The sequence below is a fragment of the Gopherus flavomarginatus genome, chromosome 23 (genome assembly GCF_025201925.1).
Source record: "Gopherus flavomarginatus isolate rGopFla2 chromosome 23, rGopFla2.mat.asm, whole genome shotgun sequence".
NCBI classification, from domain to species: domain Eukaryota; kingdom Metazoa; phylum Chordata; order Testudines; family Testudinidae; genus Gopherus; species Gopherus flavomarginatus.
This window is the reverse complement of record NC_066639.1, coordinates 11,379,866-11,399,986: the sequence shown is the minus strand read 5'-3', so window position 1 is coordinate 11,399,986 and position 20,121 is coordinate 11,379,866. Positions and strand designations below refer to the sequence as shown.

At 51.6% G+C, this 20,121-nt stretch overlaps 2 protein-coding genes across 2 annotated transcripts in view; both read left to right on the top strand.

Annotated features, from left to right (window-relative positions):
- LOC127039421 (zinc finger protein 501-like) overlaps nt 1-20,121 on the top strand; it is a 238,988-nt gene that overhangs the window by 207,335 nt on the left and 11,532 nt on the right. The window lies entirely within an intron of this gene.
- Nucleotides 9,086-20,121, top strand: part of LOC127039738 (gastrula zinc finger protein XlCGF57.1-like) — a 188,901-nt gene continuing 177,865 nt past the window's right edge. The window contains exon 1 of the mRNA XM_050933596.1: nt 9,086-9,137. Coding sequence (XP_050789553.1) covers nt 9,109-9,137 — 29 coding nt within the window. The 5' untranslated portion in view covers nt 9,086-9,108. The remainder of the gene's footprint in view (nt 9,138-20,121) is intronic.

Genomic DNA, 20,121 nt, shown 5'->3' with positions numbered 1-20,121 from the left:
TGGACTCATTCTTTCTGAACTCTGGTGTAATTGAGACCATTGTTAATCCAGAGTCAGTTTGGAAAGACAAGGAGTGACTCTGGATGGACAGTGGGGCAAATGAGATCAGCAATTCTCCCTGTGAGGAGGGGCTCTCATTAGCTGCTCTCCCCAGAGAGCTAAAGGAGGGAAGCTGCTCTAACACTCTGTCCCTCTCTGCTCAGGATATTGGGGTTCAGCTTCCTGGGTCAGACGCTGCAGCCTCCATTGTGATCTTGTTGCAATCAGAGGCCAGAGAAGAGCAGAATCAAAGAAGTCACTTTGGGGGATTCTCCCTGTTATTGTCCCCAAGGTAGCTCTCTCAGCTTTACAAAGTTGTTCGATGTTCCAGCCTTTATACAGTCTCTCCTGGGAGTGCCCCTTTCATGGGCTGGGCCTAGTTTTAGTTTTCAGTAGTTAACAATTTTGGTTTATTGTTTATCTAACCAGTGTGCTTGGATTAAAGTGTGTTGGAAACTCAGTTTGGGATAACAAGCTGGTGCATTTCATTTTCCACTGATGAAATCAAAGATTTGATATGAGCTTGTGTTGTTCAGTAGTGTGCTGGACAGTGCAAGACGCACATTTCTGAGGGAAAGTTGGGCACTTGAGAATTTGCTGGTTTTCTCCTGAGGAATAATTCATGAGTGGCTGTCTAGCAGCACTCAATACTGTGTAGCTGGGAATGAGTTACATGCTGCAGACTGTGTGTTAATTGGTCAAGAGGGGCTGTTCTCGCGGGAAAACAGCGGAAAAGGCATCCCAGGTTGGAGAACTGAGGGGACGCAGCTATTTAACAGTCAGATTGTACTCTGGATAATGTCACAGATACTCATTATGACAGAGACTCTTACAACAGAGAGAAATTAAATTCATGTCCCAGAAATCGAAGACTCCAGACAGAGGGCAAGTGTCCCTGGCACTGCTTCTTGCTGATAGCGAGGTTCAGAGACAGTGAGAGAGTCCTGGGGAAGCTGGGAACAGGAAGCATGGGCTGGTGGGGTTCAGTGAAGAAAGGGAACAGGAAGGACGGGGATATTACTGAATGCAGGATCTCAGCAGTACTAGATGACAGGATAGCACATAGTGCAGCCCATTGGAAAACATAATCCCAACTATACATACAAAATAATGGGGTCTAAATTAGTTGTTTCCACTCAAGAGATGGATCTTGGAGTCACTGTGGATAGTTCCCTGAAAACATCCACTCAATGTGCAGCATCAGTGAAAAAAAGCAAACAGTGTTGGAAATAATTCAGAAAGGGATTGATAGGACAGAATATATCATATTTGTAAAAACAGCAAATAAATCCATGATACACCCACATCTTGAATACTGCATTCAGATGTTGTCGCTCCATCTCAAAAAAAGATAAATTGGAATTGGAAAAGGTTCAGAAAAGGGCAACAAAAATGATTAGGGGTATGGGACTGTTATGCCAGACCTAACCCGCAGTTTCACTTGAGCAAACAGGAGATATTTGACACTGTGGAATATGGCTCCAGTGCTCTGTTCCCAAAGTGTTCTGCAGCAGGGGAGGGTCTCTGGTAGTGTGTGTGTCACTGGCCTATTGAGGTGATGCTGAAACAGGACAGAGTACAGATGGCATTGTGGGGGTGGCGTGAACCTTCACTCTTCATTTCCCCTTCCAAGAACAGAAGGGACAGGAACCCTTACCCAGCAAGACCACCACCTCATAGTTCTCCTGCATGACATCCCAGTAGAGGGCTCTCTGAGCAGGGTCCAGCAGAGTCCACTCTTCCCTGGTGAAATACACAGCCACCTCTTTGAAGGTCACCGGCCCCTGAAAGAGCAAGAGTCCAACACTCAGGACCTCTTTCCCCACTCACAGCCCCACTATTTGTGGCAGAGAGAAGCGAATCAAATGGAAGCTCTGGGTGGATCGCAGTCAACAGAGTCCCACCCCCACCCCACTCAGAGTATCCAACAAATACCAGGGTGAGGGGACGATGAGAGAGCCCCTTGTCTCTCCCAGCAGATCCCTCACACACCTACTAGCCACCGACTGATACAGGAGATGGAGTCCCTAGCAGGGTTCAAGGAGAGCTCTGGTAGGAAGCCCAATAATCTCCTCATTCTGAGGAGCGGGATATGAAGGGAGAGGCAGCTCCTATAAGCCTGACTCATGGGTGCCCCCTTCATACCTCACAGCAGCCGTTGGTTAGTGAGGTCAGGCTCCAGCACTAGGAGTCTGGTCAGTTTGACTTGCTCCATGTAGGTGGATTATTTTCTTTCTTCACAAATTAGGGCATTTCCACCTCCTGGGTCTGTTCCTAGAATCTAGGCCACTAAGTAAATAATTCCCAGTAGGTTTGCCACACCCTGGCCTCCTCCTTTCCCCACGCTGTGAATTTCCTGCCCCGCTCCAACCTCCAAACCAGACTGTGCAAACCTTCCTACTTACGCTGTATTTGCTCTCCCTCTCCTCCAGCAGGAACCCACCAGCAACCCCCCAATAATCTCTACCTGGACTGACTCCACTGCAGCCATTTCTCTTCCATGTCCCATGCCAGGCTGGGACAAGCTGGAGCAAAACATGGACGTCACTCTCCAGCCTGTCAGGATTAGAAGGGCAGTTGTGGGCGTTTCAGAACCGGTTTTAGTTAATTTCACATCAGAATTCCCCCAGGTCCTTTCCCTGCACACAGACACCCTAGATTCTGCCATGCTGGGAAATGCTCAGTCTGTTTATTACAATGTAGACCTGGCCCCTTCTGCCAGACTAAGCCCAGACACATTTTTAACCTCCCTTCTCCCTCTCCGCACCCTCTAACAAAGTCTCTGAACACAAGGCTAGAAAAGAGCAGAACCAAAGGAGTCACTGTGGGGGATCCCCTCGGATACTGACCCCATGGCAGCCACACCCCAGCAGGGGGAATATGGAGTCAGGAACCGGCTTTTGCTCTGTCTGATCCTTGTTTTGTTCACTGGAAAGTGGTTCTGCCCTGGGATGCAGCAATACATGTGTCTGGGTGGACTAGAGAGCTGGAAATCTCTCCCCCACATTCATTTCTCCCACTGCCCCTTTCAGTCTCTCCTTCCCCTGTCCTCTCTCCCTGCCTCTCTGGCTGGGACAGTCCCATTCCTGGGGGCTTTGCTCTCCCATGGCTGGATTTTCTCCTGGCAATTGCTACGGGGAGGAGAAATGAGGAGGGGCTGTTTGTGCAGAGTCACTTTCTTGCCAGACTCCAGGACTTTCCGTGAGGTCTTTCAGTTACCTGGAGTCTGTGGCTCAGAATTTAGTATTTAAAGGGCCCAGGGCTGCCCTAGGGGGCTAGGACCAGCTTGAGAAAGTCATCCCTTGGGACGGGCAGAGAAGCAGCTTTAACTAAGGTCACTTCCCAGCAAAGAACCCCACTTGGAGAGCAGCAACTGCTAAGCCTGGTCTCCCAGATCACAATGGAGGCTGCAGCGTCTGACCCAGGAAGCTGAACCCCAATATCCTGAGCAGAGAGGGACAGAGTGTTTGAGCAGCTTCCCTCCTTTAGATCTCTGGGGAGAGCAGCTAATGAGAGCCCATTCTCACAGGGAGAATTGCTGATCTCATTTGCCCCACTGTCCATCCAGAGTCACTCCTTGTCTTTCCATGCAGTGACTCTGGATTAACAATGGTCTCAATGAAACCAGCGTTCAGAAAGAATGAGTCCAGAATGCTATGGAAGAGACCATTGTGTGGCAGTGCTGACCCCCTTCCCACCTCCCTCACCACCCAGATAGAGAACAAGAACAGGTGGGGGGGAAGCATTTTCCCAACGGAACCAGAAGTTCCTGCAGTTTTCAAGAGGGGAGAAAAGCAAAAATCTGTGATTTCACCTCACAGTGTTTGATAAGTGGCTAGAAAATTCTCACAGTGACTGGGCCTGGCCAGGGAATGTCAGGCAGTGCTTAGAGCCAGGATACTGGCATAAGCTAATTAGGGAGAAGAAGCAAGGTCAGGAGCAGCCCTTAGAGCCCCAACCAGCCCCCCCTCCAGATATTCCTTGGGACCCAGCCCCCAAAGTCCCTGGCCAGGGAGCTCAGATATCTCTCAACCCCAACAGCCAGAGACCCCCCAAAAGGGACCCCCACTGGAAACTCAATCCCTCACTGCCTGCCTAGGACCCCCATCTGCCCTCCAGAAGGATCTGCCCTGCCCTTTTGCCTGGCACCCCCTCCTCCCCCCTGTGGGATCCCCTGATGTTTTACAGTGGCACTCCCTGGCCTAGCACTGGGGATTCTTCCACACGCACTCTGTGCACTGGGCATGGCAGCAATCCTTGGAGTCTGTGGGGGAAGCCCAGACAGAGCTCCTGGCACAGCACCAGGCTCCCTCTAACCCCCTGTCCTGACTCCCCAAGAGACGCCCACCCCTGCTGTTCTGCAGCCAAGAGGCCCCCAGTGATACCCACCTCCAGAACCCATAGCCTCAGGGATGGGCACATCACAACCACCCCCTGAAACCCCAAATCTCCAGAACCCACCAACCTAACCAGGGTACCCCCTGCCCAGCCACCCAGAGGCCTCCTCCTACCACAATGCCCCTTCAGCTGCAATCTCCCCACACAGCCCCATCCCCACCCAGCAACACTGTTACCTCACAGTGCCTGATAAGTGAATAGAAAGTTATCCCTGCCCCCTGCTGGCCAGTCACACAGGCAGAGGGAGCCTGGGAGATGCTTCTTTAATGGGAGAATGGAAGGCCTGGAGAGACAAAATAGGTAAGAAATGTCCATGGCCTGTCACTAGCAAATAATGGCCACCATGGATCCACCCCAGAGGTGGCTGCATCTTAGCACTGCAGGAAACAACCCCTCACAGAGGCCATTTGCTATGGGGTTTGGGATACTTCTCAATTCACACTGCACTCAGAGTGACCTCCTCATCCCATGCTAGCTGGAGAAAAGAAAAGGGTCCAGCCAACTCTCCCGTTACCAGCTGGGAACCACTGAACCCCAAACAGGGGGAGGCCTCTGGCTTTGATGTGTATTAAATATGTGGGTGGTCTCTTTCTTTGGCAAACATTTTAACAGAGATAAAGGAGGGAATAAATTATTCGCAAAGGAGACGGGAAAGATGATCTCTGGGGAATTTAACCGCCTGCGACCTCCAGAATGGAGAAGAACTCAGGGCAACAGGTTCCCTCGAAGGAAGAAGTTGCTGGGATTTAGAAACACAGGGAGCAGCCCCAAATCCGAGAGGATTTTTAACTGACGTTTGATAATGACACAGAAAGGGGCAAAACCTGAGCTTTGAGAGCAACGTTCAGAAATGAAAGAGAAAGAGTGGAAATGTGAGAGATTTTGGATCCATTTTGCAAATTATAGAGAAGAAAGTGGAAAATCAGAAGCATTTTATATCAGTTGTTGATAGGAGGTAAAATCTGAGTGTTTGACATTAATATTTGATAAATGAATAAAGAGGAAATGGGCAACATTTGCAAACATTTTATATCCAGGTTCAAGAATCTGAGAAAAGGTGTAAATCTGAGATTTTCTTGGTATTTTATAATTAGAGAGACAGGGGAAAATCTCAGGGCATATTTAATTAGAAATAGATAGCTAGGGAGAAGTGGGGCAAATGTTTAGGTTATTTTATATGAATCTTTGAGATTTGCAAAGAAAATGTGTCACAAACTGCGTATTTGATAACATGAGAGAAAAACACCAAGATCTGAGGGGATTTTACATTGCTGTTCCTGAACTAGTGGAAAAGGGGGACTGTTGGACTGGATTTTATACGACTGTCCAATACATAAACACAAAGTAATGGTTCCCCCCACCACCACCATTCCCAAGGGGCAGCAGGGAGCCCTTTGAGAAGCTGATTAAAAGGGCATGGGAGGGAGAGCTAAAAGTTCCTGGATAAAGGAAGGGGGCAGCTATGGGGGATGGACAAGTGACTGGCAACTGATGGTTGCAGGCAACTGTGTTAGTAATTAGGGGGCAACAACTGGGACTGGGAAACTGGAGTCCTGGCAGTCCCCACGGGGGACACGTGCTCCTCCCTTCCCTGCTGGCAGAGAACAGGCATCTCATAGAATATCAGGGTTGGAAGGGACCTCAGGAGGTATCTAGTCCAACTCCCTGCTCAAAGCAGGACTAATCTCCAACTAAATCCCCAAACGGCCCCCTCAAGGAGACAGCTCCCAGCCCTGGGTTTAGTAGGCCAGGGCTCAAACCACTGAGCTATCCCATCCCCACTCCAGGGGCAGCCATGTTTTGGAGAATGACTCAGGGAAAGAATTTCCTACCTAAACAAGGACAAATCACTGCAGATAAAATGGGTGGGAAAATGCCCCTCACTAAAGAAGATTTTAAATTGACGTTTGAGACTCATGGGGAGAACGGGGGAAATCGGGGGAGATGGGAGAGCTGATCATTTGAGGGGAAAGGGGGGATATCGCCCCAGATTTTATAGTCCCATGTGAGATACTGAGAGAGAAAAGGGGCAGACCTATAGCGAATTTGTATCAGGGGTGAGAGGAAAGTGGCACAAACAGGGGAAGGATCCAATTAACTCCCCTCCCCCTTTTGGCTGCCCGCGATTTCCCACCCCCCAGGAATTCCCTGGCTGCACAGAGACAGTTCAACCCCCCCCACAACCGTGTCCCACTGACCTTCCCCTCCCTACAACTCCAGCTACTCCCCTCCCTGCCTGATATCGCCCATCTCCCCCCACACCACAGGGGATCCCCCCCACCAGGCCCCAGTCTCTGCCCCCCAAATCCCAGGGGTGCTGGGGGCAGATCCTGCTGCAGCTCCACTGGGGCTGAGGCAGCTCTGAGGCTTCTCCCCAGGTTCCCTGGGGCAGAGTCACTTTCCCGCCCCCCGAGGTCTCTCAATCACTGGGGGGCTCTGACCCAGGGGGCTGGTGCAGGCAGAACCCGCGGCTGCCCAGGGGGCCGGTCCCAGCTGGAGAAACCTCCCCCCAGTCAGGTGCACAGCCCCGCGCAGGCCCTGAACACGTCCTTACATCACTTTTGTGGTGGGAAAAGTTCTGAGGAGATGGAACGCTGAGGGCTGGTTTTGGCGGGAAAAACCGGTTTGGACTGGTCTGAGCCTGTGTCCTGATGGTAAACACGTCCCCTCTCAGAGATGGAGTCCAGGGGTCAATAGTTCATATGCTCCAGACTGGATCTTATTTTAAAGCCAGTGATTTACTTCATAAACATCTTAGTAACCAACTAATTGAACATATTAAACAATTTATACTTCTTACACTTAACAATGAGATAAAATACAGACCACAAACAAACCCTGTCAGTAACGTCTAACGTCCTAGATGGGAAATCAGCAGCGGTTTGTAGCGGGGGGTGTGCACAGTCTGAATGTGTATGACCCGACGCCAGCCCCCAGCCCTGCAAAGCAGTAGGCCTTGGCACTCTCTGTGCATTGGTGTGGTGGCTGAGGGGTTAACCAGGCAGTGACAATCCACGTTGGGTCCCTGAGTCAGTCTCACTCCTGAGGAGATTCTGCACTAAAAAAATTCTGTGCACAATATTTAAAAATTCTGCAAATTTTATTTGTCACTAAATAAATGTGGAGGCTCCAGCATGGCAGGGGAGAGCACAGGCTGCTGGATGCACAGAGGTGGGAGATCAGCCTGCAGCCCCTACTCTCCTCCAGTGAAACAGACTCGGGGGTGAGGCTGCACCTTTCTGCTGCCTACTCCAGGAGCCCCCAAAAGACTCCCCAGAACTGCTCATGAGGGGCATATGTGCCTTCCCTTTGCTTCCCCATCAGCAAGTCAGAAAGCCTGAGCAGTTGGCCCTGGGCAATTTGAAAGGGCCCTGGGGCTCCTGCTAAAACTACCAGCAGCACAGGGGACTAAAACGATTCCTGCCCACCCTCGCTCTGCACGGCGCACCACTCCCAGAAGGATCTGGCACATCCCTATGGCCCCTGTGGGGTGTGTCTCTCGCACGCTGCCCCCACTCCAAGTGCCAACTCTGCCATTGGAACTGCGGCAATGGGAGCTGCAGGGGTGGTGCCAGCGGGCAGTGGTGCCAGGAGACCGATGCCCCCGAGGCCTCCTCCATGTAGGAGTTGCTTGCAGATGGGGGTGTGGGTCACTTTTGGGAGCTGCCCGAGATAGGTGCCACACCCTAACCCTCTGCCACACGCCAGATCCCACACCCAAACTCCCTCCCAGAGCCTGCCACTGCCCCCCTGCACCCCAACCCCCTGCCCCAGCGCAGGTCCTCGACCCCGCCCACACCTAAACTGCCTGACAGGGTCCGCCCCCGCCTCCCCTGTACTCCAACCCCCTGCCCAGCCCCCGAGCCTGCACCTCATGCACTCAAACTCCCTCCCAGAGCCTGCACCCCCTCCAGCACCCAAACTCACTCCCACAGGCTGTCACCGTCTCCCCCCACCCCCTGCCCATCCCAGAGCCTGCACCTCATGTACCCAAACTCCCTCCCAGAACTTTAGGAGGGCGGGGGGGGGGAGCGAGGAAGGAAGGGCAGGACTTGGACCCATTCTGGGCATCACCAAAAGTTATATAAACCTGGTGACGCTGAGCTGGAGCCCTAGTCACTGCACATCTCTCTCCTTACAGGGGGGACTCTGTGGGGCAGGGTGCTGCTGGGGGTTCATTCCTTCCTTTCATGGCTGTGGAAGGGTGAACAGGGAGAGAATTTGCTCCTCTGTTCTCTGTAGAGCACACAGGCAGCGGGGTTATTTCCAGGGCTGTAACAAACACAAGCTAGCAGAGGGGGGAAGGGATTTCCTGCAGGATCTATTCCCAGGGCAGCTCCCAAGCGGTGCCCTGGCGAGCGGTGCCCAGGGGATTTAGAGGCTTTAGAGGCAGGTGATTGACACGTGCTGGATCCCACCTCCAGCGCGGAACTGACACGTGCTCGCTGCACTCTCAGCCGGGGGCTCCTTAGTCTGATGGTTCAGCAGCACCAGCCCCCGCCCCTGCTTTTCCCCTGGGGAGCCCCAGCCCCTCTCCTGCCCCCTCCGGGCTGAGGCGGGTCCCCGCGTGTCCAACCCCCTTGCGTGGGGCCGGGGGGCAAGGCCAGGCCCGGGGAGGAGCCGCCCCTTCCTGCCCCCCCGGCCCGGCTCCTTTGTGCCGGCAGCGGGGCCATGGCCGGGCCGGGAGCGCAGCCCGCGAGGTGAGGCCGGGGGCAGCGTGGGGTGGGGGGAACACGCGTGGGACGGACACGCTCCTGCCGGGAGGGGCCGGGCCCGGCTCCCTGGTTCGCCCCCTGCCCGGGGGCTCCCCGAGCTCCCCGCGGCCGGAGCGGGGCTGCGGGGGGTGAGTGTCCGTCCCGGCCGGGGCGGAGCCCGGGAGCAGCGGGGCCGGGAGCTGCAGGAGGGGCCGGAGCGCGGCTCGGCTGCAGAGCTCGGAGCCCAGGCTGGGCCTGGGAGCGAGGGGAGGGGGAGCCGCGGGGTGGATCTGGGGTGTCAGAGCCGGGCGGGGGGGAGCAGCTGGGGGTGCGAGCTGGGGGGGAGCTGGGAGTTTGGGGTGCGCTGGGGGGGTCAGGGCTGGGGGGGAGCTGGGAGTTTGGGGTGCGCTGGGGGGTCAGGGCTGGGGGAGCTGGGAGTTTGGGGTGCGCTGGGGGGGTCAGGGCTGGGGGGAGCTGGGAGCTTGGGGTGCGCTGGGGGGGTCAGGGCTGGGGGGAGCTGGGAGCTTGGGGTGCGCTGGGGGGATCAGGGCTGGGGGGGAGCTGGGAGCTTGGGGTGCGCTGGGGGGATCAGGGCTGGGGGGTCAGGGCTGGGGCAAGCTCGCAGTTTGGGGTGCGCTGGGGGAGTCAGGGCTGGAGGGGAGCGGCTGGGGCTGGGGGGAGCTGGGAGTTTGGGGTGTGCTGGGGGGAGCGACTGGGGCTGGAGGGAGCTGGGAGTTTGGGGTGCGCTGGGGGGGAGCGGCTGGGGCTGGGGGGAGCTGGGAGTTTGTGGTGCGCTGGGGGGTCAGGGCAGGGGGGAGCGGCTGGAGGGGAGCTGGGAGCTTGGGGTGCGCTGGGGGGAGCGACTGGGGCTGGGGGGAGCTGGGAGTTTGGGGTGCGCTGGGTGGTCAGGGCTGAGGGTGAGCTGGGAGTTTGGGGTGTGCTGGGGGGAGCGGCTGGGGCTGGGGGGAGCTGGGAGTTTGGGGTGTGCTGGGGGGAGCGGCTGGGGCTAGGGGGAGCTGGGAGTTTGGGGTGCACTGGGGGGGTCAAGGCTGGGGGGGAGTTGGGAGTTTGGGGTGCAGTGGGGGGGTCAGGGCTGGGGATTGGCGGCTGTTTACAGGTCACAAGCCCTCCCAGCTCTGCTATGTATTAAACCGCTCCCCGGGAAATGGCGGGGGGGCGGGTCTCTCAGCAGGGAAAAAGGAGGAGGGGTGGGGAGATGATCTGTCTGGCCCCGGGGACCTGCTGTCCCCGCAGGAGCCGAGCGCCCCCCGGGCCCGGCCAGGTTCTACCCTGGGGTCCCTGCGTGGGGCCGGGCGGGGGCTGGGAGGTGAGACCGAGGAGGGAGGAGCAAGTGTCCCCCATGGAGACGGCCCAGCCCCAGGTTTCCCAGTCCAGCTACTTTCCCCTCCCCCACCTGCCCAACCCAGCAGCCCCCCCCTCGCCTGCTAGTCAAATTCCTAGACCCCATTGCCAGCCCCTCCCCACAGCCAGTGACTTTCTGACTCCAGCCCCACTCCTTTCCCCTGTGAAAAGACATCACCCACGGCTCCGTCCTGGCCCTGTGAGTGTGAGGCAAGAAGAATCCGTCCCATCCTGTTGTTGATTCAATATCCCTGTATAATCCCCTCCAATTTCCCCTCTTTTCTCTTGAACTGTTGAATGGTGACATAAAATCTCCCCACATGCTGATGCTTGTCCCTTCTATTGGCAAATGTTTAGTTTGTGCCCCATTTTCTCCTCAGTTCTGAAATACTGATATCAAATTCTCGAAAATCTTCCCACTTTTCTCTCCAGGTGTGTGACTGAGATCAGGGCTCCTGTCGTACTGAGCGTGGCCCTGTTCTGCCAGGTGCTGCGGAGACCCCAGGTGAGATCAGACCACACTGTTGTCCAGGTAAAACTGAGACCTGCACCGAGATTACAGTCCCCCTTGTGCCAGGCAGCACACGACTGTGACCCAAACTGCTGCGTTCATTATTCTGAGCACTTCAGAGACCTCGACTGAGATCTGTGTCCCTGTTGGCTCTGGCATTGCACTGACCCTAATGAAAATCACACCCCAGCACTGTGCTGTGCACTGCACAGACCCTGACAGATCCTGCCCCCACATTTTGCCAGTTGCTGCAGGGGCCCTAAACAAAATCAGGGATCCTGTAAGGCTGGGAGTTGCAGAGTCCTCAACTGAGATCAGGCTTCCTGTTGTGCAGGGCTCTGCATAGACACTGACCAAGATCAGGGTCCCCATTGTGACAGGTGCGGAAAAGACACCAAGGGTATCTCTACCCTGCTGTTAAAACCCCCCCGCTGGCCCATGCCAGCTGACTCAGGCTCACAGGGCTCAGGCAAAGGGGCTGTTTAATTGCAGTGTAGATGTCCTGGCTCAAGCTAGAGCCAGGCTGTAGGACCCCGTGAGGTGGGAGGGTGCCAGACCTTGGGCTGCAGTCCCAGCAGGAACACCGACACCACAATTAAACAGCCTCACAGCCTGAGCTGTGAGCCCAAGTCAGCGGGCACGGGCCAGCCGCTGGTGTCTGACTGCAGTGTCAACATGCCCACAGGGACAGGCCTTGCCTCAAAAGGCTCAAGGGCTAAATAGGCCAATGGTGGGAGGCGACTCTCCATTTTACAGATGGGGAGGCTGAAAATCAGAGAGCTCAACTAATTTGCTCAAGTTTGCATGTAGAATCTGGGGCAAAACTGGGAACTGAACCCAGATTGTTTGAATGCTTGCCTCTCCACTTATCCACAAGCCCAGTGTGTGTGTGTACAGTGTTGTTTTGGCCTGTGTTTGCCTTGCACTGGCTTCCGAGGGAGACTATGGAATTTCCTTCACTGGAAGTTTTTAAGACCAGGTTAGAGATTCACCAGTCTGGGAATGTCTAGGGATACTTGGTCCTGCCTCATCACAGGAGGCTGGAGTAGATGACCTCTCAAGATCCCTTCCAGGTCTAGATTGAAATAATTCTCTTTTGTGCTGTGTCCTGTTCTACGCTGAGCTGTTTTCCATGGTGCCTTTTGAAACTATGATGCACCATGTTGTGTTGCATAGTTTTTATGATGCGTTGTTTTGCCTTAGCTTGTTTGGTGCCTGTGTTATGTTGGTTTGAGTTGAGCTATTTTGCATTGTGTACTTTTGTTCTAAGGTGTGTTAGTTTGCATTGTGTTGCTTTCTTCTCCTTAGTATTGTGTCATTTTATGCTGTGCAATGTAGTTTTTTGTTTTGTTGTGGTTTTTCTCTGTATGTTGTTTTATACGTATATATTGCATAGCATCCTTGAAATGTAGGGCTAGATAGGACCTCAAGATGTCAACAAGTCCAGCTCTCTCTGCCAAGGGAGGACCAAGTATATGTTGTTTCTCTGACAGAGGTTTGTCCTACCTGTTCTTAAAAACTTCCAGGAAAAGAGACTCCACAGCCCCCATTGTAAGACTATTCCAGAGCTGAACTAACTCAGCTCTGGTGAGACGCACACAGATTTTAATGGTGAGCAGCTGTGGAGAGAGGGGAGACCGCAGTGAGTGGGTAGCTGGGTAAAGAGACTAAAGTTGGAAGGAGAAACATTGATGTGTGCAAGGCCTGTGACAGAACTAGAACTAGATCCCAGTTCTACTGCTCCCGTGCTGCTGTTTTGGGCACTGAAGGTCTCTGCCATACTGGTGTTTTAGGCACTGGTGCAAACCCTTAGTACGGACAGACTTTACACTAGTACACTCTGGCACTGGTGCACCATGTCCCTGTTTGAAGGTTTAAAGTGGTGGGAGCGGGGGGCAGTGACCTCACAGAGGCCTGGGGCTGGCTGACCAGTGCAGCTGGTAAGGGAGGGGCAGCAGTGAGTGCTGGAAGTATGAGCCCGGAGCACAGCCCCACTGGACTGGACACTGACTTCTCCTGACCCGTAACACACACACCCAGCTGTATGCAGGGGCTGCAGCGGGGCTGCCCTGCCAAAACAGCCTGTGCATCCATGGACAAACCACCTCTTCCTCCAGCCTAATACAATGGGGTCTGGGTCCTTTCCAAGCTGCGGGTGATGTGGCTCTGGCATTTACGGAGTCTGTTCCTGGCTCTGTCCCTGACCTGCTTGGTGACCTTGGGGAAGTCACAGCCCCTCTCTGTTTTCCTCCTACCCATTGTCTCCTTGGATTGTGATCTCTTTGGGGCAAGGAACGTCCCTCTCTGTCTATGCAGTGCCCAGCAGAATGGGAGTGCTGATCTCAGTCAGGTTCTCTGCCATGTGCTGCACAATGGGGCCCTGATCTCCATCGGTGTCTCTGCAACACAAAGCACAGTTTATAGACTCACAGACTTTAAGGGCAGAATGTAGAGGTCTATTTCAGATGAAGTCTCATCGGTGCCTTTTATAACAGTACTAACCCTTTCATGTGTCTGCTGGAAATACCTCACCTAATGTATCCTAGGACTGCAGTAACCTATTTCATGGCTGCATCACGTTGGCAGCTCATAATTATCCTGGAGGTCTTTCTCCTCCTCTGTCACTTCAATTGATAAATCCCCAGATTATTGCAAAATTATGCAATTAGGGACTAACAACTAGAATTTGTGCACTGTTCATTTTCATCCCATTTCTATTACTCCAGCTTTCAAGGACATGCAGATTTTCTTCTATGATTTTCCTGTCCTCCTCCATATTGGCAATCCCTCCCAGTTTTGTGTCCCAGTCCCACTTCTTTTGCCAAGATCACTAATAAAAGTGTTGAGTAAGGTTGGTCCCAAGGCTGATCTGAGGAACTCCACTAGTAACTCCCTTCAGCCTGACAACTCACCGTTCAATAAGACCCCCTTGTAGACTCCCCTTGAACCAATTCTTTATTGACCTTTCGGTTCTCATATTAATCCCCATCTTCTCTAATTTAACAAATAGTTTCCCATATGGAACTGTATCAAAAACCTTACTGACATCCAGATCAGGTTTCTGTGGCACAATCTACCTTTTGTAACACCATGTTTTATTGATTTATAGTGCTGAAGGCTGGGAGGAAGTGTTAGCAATAGGCTGAGAATGGCCATGTGGAGGTAGGGGAGGGGATGGCAGACAGTGGGGAGGTGGGGAGGGGTGCGGCATTGGAGGTGTATCGGGGAATGTGTTTTGTAGGAGTCCATGTCTCTGCTCCCAGTGGCTGTGGTGCGTTCCCTACCAAAGCAGCACATCAGCGGAGCAGACGCACACACCGTAGCTCTGCCTGGAACACGCAGCGTTCACTGCCAGATGGGCTGGGCTATTTTTCAGGGACCCAGCTTGATATGCTTGGCTGGAGTGGGTTCAGTTGTGCAGGGGTCTGGGGCTCTGATAGTTTGCGATGTTCCTTTTTGCATAGTCAATTCTTTCCATTTATTGTTTTACCCCCACCTATGCCCAATGCCGCTCTCTCCCCTTAACTTGCTTCAGTTATTTCACTTCCAGTTTTTAAATGGGATCTAAGAATTGCAACGCTGAATGAAAGATAAACAAACAGACCCATTTGAATGTTGGCCCATAGCTGGTAGAACTGTATCTAGTGTCGGTCGACTGTAATGTCCGGGTTCCCTATAGTGTTTCCTGGTGGGGCGGATTAAGCAATGGCAAAGAGCCAAATGCACATTTTAGGGCGAAAGGGCTCGTCAGGTGTTAGCTCTCTAAGGAACATGTCACCGGCCAGGGATTGCAGTCTTTCAGGAGAGGTGCACTAGATTGTATTTAGGAATCTCAAAATAAAAGGTGAAGATGCCTGGTTCACAATATCCAATGAAATCTTGCAAACAATCGTACAAATGGACCCTACTGCTGGTAAAACAACATGGTATTAATAGTGATTCAAAACTAACATTAAAATTAGGAGAGAAATGCATGAGAAATGAACTGACGCCTACTTACCATTTCTTAATACCTAAATTTTGACACTCTCTCACACCATCTTTTTTTAAAAGCGCTGCACAGCACACAGTCAAGTTAATTAATGAAAGCACGCCCATTACTGACTGCTTTATGTTGCATAAGCTTCTGATTAAGCACCTAATTACAACTGTACCACTGTAAGTGGGAATGCATCAGCCCAGCTTAGCTCCAAGGTGTTTAGATGGGAAAGAAAAGTTTCTAAATTAAATACATGGCAGAATGGTTAATGGGGAAAATACACTGAAATGCCTCTACCCAGTCCTATTGACTTCTTCTCCCAAACCCCCCATGAGTTCTGGCCTTTTGGTCAGCTCCGCTCCCAGTCCCACATCAGCTCTGCCCTCTCCCAGCCTAACCCATTTCTACTGCAATTGTTCACCCTCCTCATCCAGGCAGGGGGTTGGCGCTGCAGCCCCTAAGGTACCTGCATTAATCACTGTCTCTCATACTGGGGCTATTTAAATTTCAGGGAACGATTTCTCAGAATTACTGACTCTGGGAGGTGGGAGAGAGGGGAAGCTGAGATGGCGTTTGCTCTCACGGTCACATTCAACTCTGGTAGCCTCCATGTTACCTCGTTCTCCACCCTCCCCCATGTGTCTCTGCTCATGTCAGTGTGTCAACTGATCATAATGCCACTGGCTTCAGCAGAGCTCCCAGACAGGAGCTACATCATGAGGGAGTTACGGCACTGAGAGTGAAATACATCACAGGGAGGGTGAAATTATCCTGAAATGAAACATTCCAGTCTAGGAAGTGAAAGAATTCAAGTACTTCATTACTTAAAATTATGTTTGAAAGGATTGGATTTTTATTAATAAATTACAGTAAATGTTAATTTCACTGTACAGACACAGATGAAAAAATATTTATATAGGTAATATACAGAAATGCTTCTGGAGAAAGTGGAGTTTGATTTAAGGATATTTACACGGTATATTTTGGGTGTGACATTGACAATTTCTCTTCGAACAGTTATATGATTTGGCTTTTGGAATCTCAGCAGTTACTGTAATTAAATAATTGTTGTCTGACGACTCCCATAACTTCTCACAGCTCTGAACATTGAAATTATAAACATTGAAAAAAGGGCTTAAAAATAAACATCACTATCTATTGAAATTAAAAGAAAGAAAGTGACAAAATGAATTTGACAAACCCACTTAACAGCAATTGCAATATGTTAGGGGATGGAAATTCACAACTAAGGCATCCAACCTTAATTCTGCCCTGTAGTGACACGAGACAATTGTCGTACGGCTACAAATTAGGCATTTTAGTGTATATATTCCCAGATTACAAATCAGTATAATCTAAGGACACATGAGATCCTTTCCTCACGATATCACCGTCACTGGGTTTTCTCTTATTGATAATTCCCAAAAGTGAAGAGATTAATAATATTTTGTCAATTATGAAGTGGCCATTTCAGATTTCTGGGGAGTGTCTTATTTTGCACTAGGGGCCAGGTCCTTGGAGAGATGAAACTTTGGTTTCATTTTAACTTCTCCATGCTCAGCAGCTTCTGGAATTTGGTTCAAAGTATTTACGTGTTTCCCTGCCCTGTTCTTAAAAGTGCTGCTTTAGAAAGTGGGGAAGGGCAGGAACTGACTGCAGGATCAGTAGCTGAGTCCCTTTGATATTTATAGCTCATCGGAAGGAGGACGGGGATTGGTGGGTGTCTGGGGATTTAATAATAAACACAGAAATATCATTGCTCTTAGTGAATTTTAATCTTCTAATTCCCATAACCCACTAATTATCCCTGACTGCCCCCGACAGTCTGGGGAGGGAGAACTAGTAAACTCCTGTGGCCAGTGTGGAACCTAAGGCCCAAGGATCTTTCAGTGGCTGACTCAAAGTCACCCAGATTGAAATTCACTTCACTGGATAAATCCTTAGTTGCTGAGCTCCGCAGAGGGGTGGGAAGGTGAATTCCATCCCCCATTCTTGAGCATGGACCCCCCCCTCCAATTCTCACCCTGATCTCAGACACTACCCCAGTCTTCCTCTGCAGTGATGGACCCACTTGATGCTGCCAGAGCCATCTGCCATGGGATCTAGAGGGGGCAGAGGCTGAGCTCCAGAACTGCTCCTCCTGCCCACAGCCCCCAAGATGTGCTGGAGTTGTCCTGACTTTCCAATCTGCAGATCGGTCCAGCTGTACCCAGCCCGTGCACCCTCCACACACAAACTTTGTCATAACAAACATCCCAGGATTGGGAAAGACCATCTGGGGCTGGCTGCAGTCTCCCTTTGCTGCTGTGAGGGGAATGAGTTGGTCCCTCATATAGGATCCAAACGTACCCAGGGGCAGAAGGGAAATGTTGTTTCTTCCAGGGGTTTGAAATGTTTGGTTTAGAGTCCTGAGCTCTGTCTTCCTGTTTGTCTCCTTCTGCCACTTTCAGATCTCTTGGAGAGACAAGGTGGGTGAGGTAATTATTTTAGAACCAATTAAAAATAGCTTTATGCTACTCTGGGACCAACATGGGTACAACAACTTTCCCCTTTGTACCACCTCCCCATCTCACCTCCCCCTCAGCTGAGACTGCCCCATGTGATAGGAAAATAAGGGTTCAGTCCTGTAACTGGATTGGGTCTTGCCAGCACTAATGAGAGTGAAAGCCTGTGTGCTTTAATGACAGCAGCAGCTCTGGGACTCGACACATAGGGAGAAGAGATGGGAGTGAGCAGGTTATGTTTGTGTCTGGTGTGAGTTACTCATGTGGGAATTCTGCACCACTGCCTATGCACAGAATTCACGTCCAGCTCAGAATTTCTTTTTTTTTGGCGTGAAGAAGATACATTCTGCCTGAGAAGTGCTACAGTTCTGCCTTTCACCCTCCAGAGGCCCCTGTGGCACCAGAACAAGCAGCATTCAGCTGGGTTCATCTTGGTGGTGATTTGTTGCCCCGAGCTCTACCCCAAATGGGAAGAGAGTTAGTGGGTGGAACTTGGGAGAGTCCTGAGACACGGCTGCCTCTGGGGGTGGGAACAGGGTGGTCATTCTCTACTCGCAAGAGGGTGTGGAAAGGGCACAGGAGAAGCAAGTGTCCCCTATGGAGACTGCCCAGCCCCAGGTTATCCAGTCCCAGACGCTTCTTCCCCCACCATATCCCAAACCTCTTCACCCCTCCAACCATCAGTTGCCAGTCTTCCCTCGCTGTTAGCCCTTCCTGACTGGCAGAGACCCTCTAAGCCAGTAGTGTGTCAGGGCTCAACTTTCTGGCTGAGTCCTCTGACCACTTTCTTCCTCTCTCGGGGGCCATGCCACAGGGGCCCCACAAATCTACATTGCTTAGGCTTTGGCTTCAGCCCCAGGTAGGGGCTCAGGGCCCTGGACTTCAGCCCCATGCGCTGGGACTTAAGCTTTCTGCCCTGGGCCTCAGTGAGTCTAATACTGGCCTTGCTTGGCGCCCGCCCTGAAACCTGCTAGTGGCCCCTCAGCAATGTTCAGGTTACTGCCAGTCGTAGAATCATAGAATATCAGGGCTGGAAGGAACCTCAAGAGGTCATCTAGTCCAACCCCCTGGTCAAAGCAGGACCAATCCTCAACTAAATCATCCCAGCCAGGGCTTTGTCACGCCTGACCTTGTCCCAAAGGACCAGTCACTTACTGAGGTCAGTTGAATCTTAGATCTCACAGCAAAGACAGTACTTGTAGCCAGTCCTGTAATAACCTGTATTAAGACTTATTTAAAAGGAAACGAGAGTTGTTTACGAAGTTAAAACAGGTAATCCTATAGATGGAGACAAGTTACAGTCTTAAATTTCAAAAGGTAATAGAAGCCTCTATAATAAGCAAGCCCTATATCTTCCTCAGGACTAACCCAGGCTAATCAGCCCGGGATCTCTTGCTTATGCCTAGAATCTTTGCCCCCCAGAGTCCAAGCAGCATACAGATAATCCGTTCCTTCTGTATGGCGTTTTTTATCCCCTTCCTGCCATGTGCTCTGAGCTGCAAACTGAGCTAATGGGAAGTCAAGAGCACAACAACAGTCTTTTGTCGTCTTTAACATCCCGTAATAGTCTATCTGATGTTGATGAACCTTTCCTGTCAGGCAGGATGTAATGCATTTGGTTGCCAGTCAGCACTTCACCTAGGTAAAGTCTCTCTCCTGTCTGGTGATTTACAGAGCCACAGAGGCTCACAATGCAATTAGTCAGATATTAACCCAGGCAGTAACTCACAAGCATTCAATAAAGCGTAAATGCATTCTTATAATCCTAATCCCTAATACTAACACAGGTGAGTCAGACTGATTCCAGCTATGTTTTTATCCCTGTTCAATGAAGACATGGGGGCTTTTGCAAGAGCTAACACCTCATCTGCCAGTGTCACAGGCAGGATCGGCAGGGATGGTGTCTCTAGCCTCTGTTTGCCGGAAGCGGGGAATGGGTGACGGGGTGGATCATTTGATGATTACCTGTTCTGTTCATTCCCTCTGAAGCACCTGGCATTGGCCACTGAGCTAGATGGACCAGTGGTCTGATGCGTTGGGAGCTCTGACGTTCTTATGTTCACAGTCTCTGTCAGGAGTATCTACTCATTTGGACTCACTGGGGGGCCACAGAAAGAAACAAGATGTTCTGAGACAAGAAGGCCCAGTCTCAGAGCCCCAGGGCTCACGCTTCCCAAAAGCTAAAACTAGTCCTAGCCCATGAAAGGTTCACTGCCATGAGAGACTGTATAAAGGCTGGAGCATCAAACAGCTTTGTAAACCTGAGAGAGCTGCCTTGGGAACAGTGACAGGGAGAATTCCCCAGAGTGACTCCTCTGATTCTGCTCTTCTCTGGCCTTTGGTTCATAGAATTATAGAACTGGAAGGGACCTCGAGAGGTCATCTAGGCCAGTCCCCTGCACTCAAGGCAGGACTCAATATTATCTAGACAATCCCTGACAGGTGTTTGTCCAGCCTGCTCTTAAATATCCCCAGTGATGGAGATTCCACAACCTCCCTAGACAATTTATTCCAGTGCTTAGCCACTCTGACATTTAGGAAGTTTTTTTCCTAATCTCTATCCTAAACCACCCTTGCTGTAATTTAAGTCCATTGCTTCTTGTCCTATCCTCACCAATTCAGAAGAACAATTTT